The sequence below is a fragment of the Sinocyclocheilus anshuiensis genome, unplaced genomic scaffold (assembly GCF_001515605.1).
Source record: "Sinocyclocheilus anshuiensis isolate Anshui unplaced genomic scaffold, SAMN03320099.WGS_v1.1 scaffold2083, whole genome shotgun sequence".
In the NCBI taxonomy this organism is placed as follows: domain Eukaryota; kingdom Metazoa; phylum Chordata; class Actinopteri; order Cypriniformes; family Cyprinidae; genus Sinocyclocheilus; species Sinocyclocheilus anshuiensis.
In genome coordinates this window covers 108,377-117,262 of record NW_015536601.1, presented here as the reverse complement: position 1 = coordinate 117,262, position 8,886 = coordinate 108,377, and the positions used below count along the sequence as shown (strand labels likewise).

The 8,886-nt window shown below is 35.0% G+C and overlaps 1 protein-coding gene across 1 annotated transcript in view; it reads right to left on the bottom strand.

Annotated features, from left to right (window-relative positions):
- Positions 1–8,886, bottom strand: part of rnf123 (ring finger protein 123) — a 174,329-nt gene that overhangs the window by 142,388 nt on the left and 23,055 nt on the right. Inside the window, exons 16-21 of the mRNA XM_016506503.1 lie at positions 8,287–8,404; positions 7,639–7,738; positions 7,343–7,404; positions 3,493–3,564; positions 2,304–2,424; positions 1,073–1,174 (exon numbers count right to left, since the gene is read on the bottom strand). Coding sequence (XP_016361989.1) covers positions 1,073–1,174; positions 2,304–2,424; positions 3,493–3,564; positions 7,343–7,404; positions 7,639–7,738; positions 8,287–8,404 — 575 coding nt within the window. The remainder of the gene's footprint in view (positions 1–1,072; positions 1,175–2,303; positions 2,425–3,492; positions 3,565–7,342; positions 7,405–7,638; positions 7,739–8,286; positions 8,405–8,886) is intronic.

The window sequence follows — 8,886 nt, the reverse complement described above, 5'->3', positions numbered from 1 at the left end:
AATGTAATAAATGTAAAAAAGAAAAAATCAGATTTATTCCCGTGTTTTCTTTTTTTTTTTTGGCCAAATATTTATTTTAAAAGTTTATTTAAAGCGTATTCACTTTAAAACTTAAATGCAGCTGTTCATCACTGTTTTAAGTGTTTCTATGCTAGATTTAATGTCTGACACCTAAATTGAGATCCTCATGTTTTTTGGGCCACATTCAAGTTTGAAATTTACAAACGGAAAATGCAGCCAATCCAGGCAAACTCCTGACAAACACCTCAGACGAACAAAATCATCTAATGCAACCCACACACAAAAAAAAATAAACATAAAAGGCACAACTCTCAACCACTTCCTTTCTCCTCCTTCCTTCTCTCTCACTCGGTCTTATCGTGTTCCCTGCTGTTCGTCAATATTTTTTGTGGCATGTGCCGCTGCCTTGAGGGAAATCAATAGCCATCTGCATCCCGGTCTTTCTGAACGCCGCCAGCATCCGTCTTTTCCCATCATTTCAGAAATTTTAATGATGCCACAAATCAAAGTAACGACCACCAATGTTTTTGAGGTTAATAATGAAGTCAGAAACTAAAAAAAGAAAAGCAAAAGAAAACACCCTGCAGGATGTGTACAATGCATTCGGTCTCAAATTAAAACTAATTTGGGAGGCTGATCGATCTAAACCATTCGTCTGGCAGCTTTGAAAAGATCAATAGTGAAATTTCAAGAGTTAACGAACATAACAGGCACATCAGAATGAGACTGCACGTCTCGGTTTACGTCTAGGAAGATTAAAAAACTGCAGAAAACAAACATTACGTCTGCGAACATTAAAGTGAGCTTTTGAAAACAAACAAAATGAACAAAAAAAAACAAAAGTACTTTTGATGTTGCCAAGCCTGATAACGGAAAGCTTTATTTATTGTCTTCAGAGGTTTAAATCGACTGTACTGTATCTGCTGTCGGTATGAGTAACACTAAAAACAAACTGACCTTCTGCTCCCTCTGGTGGAGTCTAGAGCCGCTGCATGCTGGGTAATTATTTGACCAAACTTTTAAATGCACTTTACATGTGTTTTTTACCAACCTTTGAGCGTTTTCTTCAGATGCGAGAGAAGTCCTCCTAAACGCTGAAGGTCAAAGTAATCCACCTTCCCGTTGTAGAAGAGCTGAGGGGGGACGTAGGCGTCTAAAAGAAACACAAATGGGTCAATGACATGACATTCAGTTATAATCTTAGTGCCTTAACTTTCCGTTAGTTGCCAAGGCAACATTTCTCATTTTCATTTACTTTAGGTTTTTCCATTTAATGTTTGCCTTTTATTATTTCAGAATTATTTTAATTAACAAAAATATTCTTAATATTTAATTTAATATTTTAATTGTGTTTATTTGATTTATATTTAACAAAAATGTTAAAAAGATGTCCTCACTGATAAAAAATAAGCAGACTTTTTTTAGTATTACTTACATACTGTTTGGGTTTTATAAATATTTTGAATTAGCTTTTATTTTTGTATTTAAATTTTTAACTTAATTTTTAGTCATTTTTCATGACTTGAATTGTATTTTGACATATATTTTTAAATGTAACCATTTAGGTTTAATTCATTTTTATTTCATTTTTATTTGCTGCAACTTAAACTTATTAAAATTTTAGTGCTTCAACTTATTCAGTTATTTGCCAAGGCAAGATTTTTAATTTTCATTGGAAGTGTTTCATTTTTTATTTTTATTAGCTTTATTTCAATTACCAGAAATATTTTTAACATTTCAAGTTTTAGTTAACAATACTTGCCTGGCTAACAACTAATCCATTAAAAAGGCAATTCATACGTTCAGTTACTTGAATGCACCTCTTCGGTAATGAGTGTGTTTTTAATTTCTGAATTAAAATTTGTTTTGAAAATTTTGGGTGCATAACGTCAAATATGTCAGGGTGATACAACTGTCCTGATATCATAATGAAGAAAATGAAAAGAGCCTGTGTTGATTTATTATCATTGATATACTACCATAGTTTTTGTATTTTTATATTTTCACTTTAATTTTAGTTAAAGTTTTAGCAATTTTCTGGTGTGTTTGTCATTTTTATGTCTATGTATTTTATTATTATAATTATTATTATTCATTTTTATTTTGTTTTATTTTGTTTTAGTGCTTTAAGATAAACTAAACAAAAATGAGAAATGTTGCCATGGCAACTATCTGAACTTTTTATTTTTTTTTTAAGATTTTAGTTTTAGTAAACTTGAACTAAATCTATAATAACCCTGAATCGAACAGAATAAAAAGAACAAAATGTGTGCGTTGTGTACCTTCACTGCTGATGGATCCTGGGCTTTTTCTCTTGCCTTCATCCCAATAGCTCCTGATGGCCGTGATGAGCCGGTGTATGAAACACACCATGTATTCAGGAGGACACAACACTGTGGGGTTCTGAACACACAAACACACACATAACATCACAACACATCAAACGAAGCATGAGACACACATCAAACCCTCCAATTAAAACCCTGATCACTGCAAAATAACTGAAACGATCCCATCGACAACAATCATGTTACAGACAATGGCCATATTCATTTACTTCTGTGAAGTGTAAGCAGGGAAAGAGTGCACTGAGCATGATAAAAGTCCTCAACCTTTTTTTTGTTTTTACATCACCTTTTTGCCAGCACAGTTTCCCAGTTTATATGATACTGGAACTAATAAAAAAACATAGCCAAGATTTCAGTCATCAAAGCACATTAAGTAATATATTTCCTGTATGTGGCATTAAAATTGCAAGAACTTCTGTTAAATCTTACCAAATGCTGTGTGGCGGGTTTGTAGCTTTTACTTCTTCTTTCGAGAAAAAAAAACTGTGGTCTTATGATCTATTTCTCACATGTAAAGGAATAGCTCACCCAAAAATGTAAATGTGCTGTAAATTTACGTACTCAAGATGTAGATGAGTTTGTTTCTTAATCAGAACAAATTTTGCAATATTATTGATAGAGGACTTGGTTTGAAAGTAAAACATCTTGTTTCTTATAAACACGGAGTTTTTCACTTCTCAAATCATTAACTGGTGGACTGGAGTGGTGTGGATTACTTGTGGATTATTGTGATGTTTTTATCAGCTGTTTGGACTCTCATTCTGACGGCACCCATTCACTGCAGAGGATCCACTGGTGAGCAAGTGATGCAATGCTACATTTCTCCAAATCTGATGACGAAACAAACTCATCTTGGATGGCCTGAGGAAATTATTCCACTAAACTACTCCTCCACAAATCATCACTCACTCTATTCCAAGTTCAGCTTCTCAGATGCATTTTGAAATATAATTTTCTAATTCCTGTTAGCATCCTTTATTTTGGTAATGTCTCTATAGCAAAGAATAAATACAGCACAATCCAGCTAAAGAATATCTAGATAGTATCCAGATATGGAAAGCACGTTGATGCAAGGTATAAAGGAGGACAGAGCCGTTATCGTGTCCCGTGTCCTGCGTCCTACCCCTCGATTGCTGGCGTTCTCTTGAAGGAACTTGCGGAATTTGTTGAGGAAAATGTATCGAGATGCTTCGCCCTGTGAAAAGAGAGAGCCAGGTAAACAAGGCACTCAGGCTGAAACATAGAATCTTGTAATCCAACCTTAAAAGAATCTTAAAAGACAAAAACATTCTGCTTGTTTTCTGTGAAATTTCACTGATTTTGTTGCCAGTTTCACTTAAATCAGTCTCACTTAAATTTCGTTCTGTTCCTCTAACAAAACTATTGTGCTAAACTATTTCTTAGTTACAATGTAAAAATCCATAAAGGTTTCTGTTAGGGTAGTAAATATCAAGAATATGAATATATATATATTAGGGGTATATATATATGTATATTAGCACGACTACTGATTTCTGCAAGTTGATTTCTTATTTAAAAAATACTCGAGTTACTCGAATACTCGTGGTTCATGCTACTGTAATAGTTCTTATCAATAAACGCTTATTAATTCATAGCCTAATGCAACAATTACATATGTAAATTGTCAAAACTTTATAATTATGACATTACATATTTTAATTGTCATGTAACAGCCAGTATTTGTATCTGTAACAATCACAAAATTATTCGTATCTGCATTTGGATAAAACCAGGTGGAACGTCGTACAGTTACTTGATAAGACCATTATGACTACCTTTTTTTTTTTCCATAGTTATCACTGAACAAGTATGCTGCAAGCCATATATATATATATATATATATATATATATAAATATATTTATTTATATAAGAATATTAGTTACATAAATCAGTTAAATTTAATAGCTAGATTTTTTGTGGTTTTCACGGTTTTTGTGGTTTAATTCCATTTCAGCTATGTTAGTATAATTTATATACTGCTACAGTATTTATTAATGTATAAATAAGCTTTTACTGAGTATTTTCAGCTTTAATTACTTGCGGAATTTGTTGAGGAAAATGTATCGAGATGCTTCGCCCTGTGAAAAGAGAGAGCCAGGTAAACAAGGCACTCAGGCTGAAACATAGAATCTTGTAATCCAACCTTAAAAGAATCTTAAAAGACAAAAACATTCTGCTTGTTTTCTGTGAAATTTCACTGATTTTGTTGCCAGTTTCACTTAAATCAGTCTCACTTAAATTTCGTTCTGTTCCTCTAACAAAACTATTGTGCTAAACTATTTCTTAGTTACAATGTAAAAATCCATAAAGGTTTCTGTTAGGGTAGTAAATATCAAGAATATGAATATATATATATTAGGGGTATATATATATGTATATTAGCACGACTACTGATTTCTGCAAGTTGATTTCTTATTTAAAAAATACTCGAGTTACTCGAATACTCGTGGTTCATGCTACTGTAATAGTTCTTATCAATAAACGCTTATTAATTCATAGCCTAATGCAACAATTACATACGTAAATTGTCAAAACTTTATAATTATGACATTACATATTTTAATTGTCATGTAACAGCCAGTATTTGTATCTGTAACAATCACAAAATTATTCGTATCTGCATTTGGATAAAACCAGGTGGAACGTCGTACAGTTACTTGATAAGACCATTATGACTACCTTTTTTTTTTTCCATAGTTATCACTGAACAAGTATGCCGTGTTAAACTAAAATAATTATTAATTTCTAAAAATACATTTATCATGCAAGGAGATGTCATGACAAACGTTTAGTGATCATTTGAACACGACTGAATTAATTCAAGGCGCACATTTTCATTACGCAGAACTCTTCAAAGTCTTTTTTTGAACTTCACTAAACAAATGTGCGTGTGCCACGCAAACCAGCAAAAGATTAAGATACAAACATGTAGACCTAGTAGAAAATGTATCTGTATCTGTGAGTCACCAGAATTCTAACCATTTTATACATAATATTAAGCTGAAACATTCCTAATGTATTAAATAATGCTGACATTTTTGTAAAATGCTTCTATTTGCCCTAATCAGTGTTCTAAAATATAACATTAATAATTTCCCCAAAAAAAAATTATCATACAAGCAGAGAGATGTCATGACAAACGTTTAGTGATCATTTGAACACGACTGAATTAATTCAAGGCGCACATTTTCATTACGCAGAACTCTTCAAAGTCTTTTTTTGAACTTCACTAAACAAATGTGCGTGTGCCACGCAAACCAGCAAAAGATTAAGATACAAACATGTAGACCTAGTAGAAAATGTATCTGTATCTAAGTTGATTATTAGCCTACTCTTGAGAGAGAGCTGGTTTGGTTTTTGAGAGACTGTGAGACACGCAATGCGGCTGTTTGATTGGTGAGCACGCTGTGGTTATTCCATTCATTCGTATCATATCGTAGCCTAAGGTTTAAATCATTGCCTTTTAAATATATACAAATAATAGAACGTGTATGATGTATTATTATAGGTGATATTACTCTTGCCAAGCTCTGATTTCTGAGAGATGCACGGAGAGGCAACAGCAATGCGGTGTTTGATTTGCGCTCTTTTCATTCATAAAGTTTACATTCATTCACTTCACACTCTATTGCGTGATTTTAGAGGTCTGTGTATAATATTGCGCTGATCCCCTGGCTCAACTGTCTAGCAAACACCAGACTGTGCCAGCCCCAGCCGAATATTATATATTCAGCAGAATTATTCCTTGTCCGTTATTCGTTTTTGAAGCCATTATCCGTGCCATTCCGAATAAGGTATTCGGCTTCGGGCACACCCCTAATTATTACATTACATATTTTAATTTTACATGCAACATAGATAAAGTCATAGAAAGTAACAGCTACACACAATATTGTAATCCTAAAATTCACGTCGTACTTGCAAACTCTGTGCATGCATTATGGTTAATGCATGCTCGAGTAGTCGATTGTTTCCGACAGCGCCGACTAGTGGTTGAAGTAGTCGATCACTCGACTACTCGCTTTAATTTTAAGTTTTAGTCATTTTGTTGTGCTTTTATCATTTTTATAAGATTTTTTTACATTTCTATTTAGCTATATTTTTTATTTATAATAATTTTATTTATAATTTATATTTTTATATTTATATTGATTTTATAATTTAATTTTATTTCAGTTTGTTTTAGTAAAATTACTCAATGATTATTAGCCTACTCTTGAGAGAGAGCTGGTTTGGTTTTTGAGAGACGCGCAGAGACGGCAATGCGGCTGTTTGATTGGTGAGTGCGCTGTGCTTGTTCCATTCATTCGTATCATATCGTAGCCTAAGGTTTAAATCATTGCCTTTTATATATACAAATAATAGAACGTGTATGATGTATTATTATTGGTGATATTACTCTCGCCAAGCTCTGATTTCTGAGAGGTGCACGGAGAGGCAACAGCAATGCGGTGTTTGATTTGCGCTCTTTTCATTCATAAAGTTTACATTCATTCACTTCACACTAGGGATGCACCGAAAGGATTTTTTGGGGCCGATACCGATACCGATTTTAACAAACACTTATTGGCCGATATTTGTCACTTCCTCTCTTATTTGACATTTTGGCATCAAAATCGATAGTATTTTGATCATGTTTTTTTCATATTTGTTTCCAAAAGCAATGTCTAATTTCATTGTCTAATTTTTTTATCTAATATTTATAGTTTATTTTCTTTCAGCTTTATTTCGGTTAATCAAAATCATTTATAATAGTTTTAGTTAACATGAACAACATTTAGAGTTGTAAAAAATAAATGAACTGCAGTTAGTCACTTTAAAGGCAAATCAGACGGTCTCTTCCTGTTTAAGTGGGCCATTCTCAGCCATTCTCATATTATACATTTAATTCATACAATAACATATAACATAGCTGTGTGAGCAGATGTGTGGAAAACAAGTATCAACATACCGTCCCTTTGTCTTTGTTGTTCAGCATTAACCTCAGGATCTGAACCTGCAGCTCCTCCACAACTACACACACACACACACGGGTTCAGCTGAGTGTCACAGTGACAGATATGCTTGCAGATCTGATGTTGTGTGTGTGACATACCCTCAATCCTCTTCTTCAGTCTGTGACAGCCGCGCTCGTACGCTCGCCGTCTCAGCCTCTCCTCGGCCGTCTCCTCGCATGTGTCCCTCTCATCTGATATTGTGTGTGTGTGTGTCTGTGTGTGTGTGTGTGTGTGTGTGTGTGTGACATACCCTCAATCCTCTTTTTCAGTCTGTGACAGCCTCGCTCGTATGCTCGCCGTCTCAGCCTCTCCTCGGCCGTCTCCTCGCGTGTGTCTTTCTCATCTTTGCCCTGGACACACGTCAGGAGAGACAGCGGAGAATTATTCATCTGTCGCTTCAACCAGGGCTCAGTTCAGATTACTGTTCGCTTGACGAGATCATTTCAGGTTACAGAATGAATGATGCCATTCATATTCATACTCATCTGTCGTACCAAGGCGGGACTCTTATTTTGACGGGTTTTCTAGTCTACGGAGCAGCTATATGGGTAATGAAAGCACGCAGTTCTTCGGATTTAAAGTTTGTCAGTTTATTAAGCACCCCACGAAAAGGCATGAGATCTGTATATATTTGTTTTCTGTTAGTCGTAATAAGTGTTTTGTGTAATTCGCTCCTCGCTCGTATGCTCGCCGTCTCAGCCTCTCCTCGGCCGTCTCCTCGCGTGTGTCTTTCTCATCTTTGCCCTGGACACACGTCAGGAGAGACAGCGGAGAATTATTCATCTGTCGCTTCAACCAGGGCTCAGTTCAGATTACTGTTCGCTTGACGAGATCATTTCAGGTTACAGAATGAATGATGCCATTCATATTCATACTCATGTGTCCGGATGTTTCTGACCTCTTTGTCGAAGCGTGTGGGCCACCAGGTGGTCGGGATGAGCTCCTCCAGCCCTGCCTCCTTCACTCTCAGAGGGGTCTTGATGTAGAAGAAGACCACAGATCGGAGCACGTCAAACGTGATGCTGTTAAGGACCGAAACAAATTCAAATCTCCAAGCAGGGGTGGGCAAACTTTCAGAGTTTAGCTCCAACTCTAATGAAAGTGAAAGTGACGTGACATGTGGCCAAGTATGGTAACCCATCTTTAATAAGGTGGGACTCTTATTTTGACGGGTTTTCTAGTCTACGGAGCTATATGGGTAATGAAAGCACGCAGTTCTTCGGATTTAAAGTTTGTCAGTTTATTAAGCACCCCCCGAAAAGGCATGAGATCTGTATATATTTGTTTACTGTTAGTTGTAATGAGTGTTTTGTGTAATTCGCTGTATGTTGATGATAATGCAACTGAGAGAGAGTTTAATGTGCACTTCTCGTGCTGTGTTTTGTTTAGCTATTATGGTGATTTTTTGGAGTGAAAAAGGACGCAATACACTTATGAAAGTTACAAAAGTTATTTAGTCAAGAATAGTGTGCGATCTTTTGTCTTTTGTTATTTGATT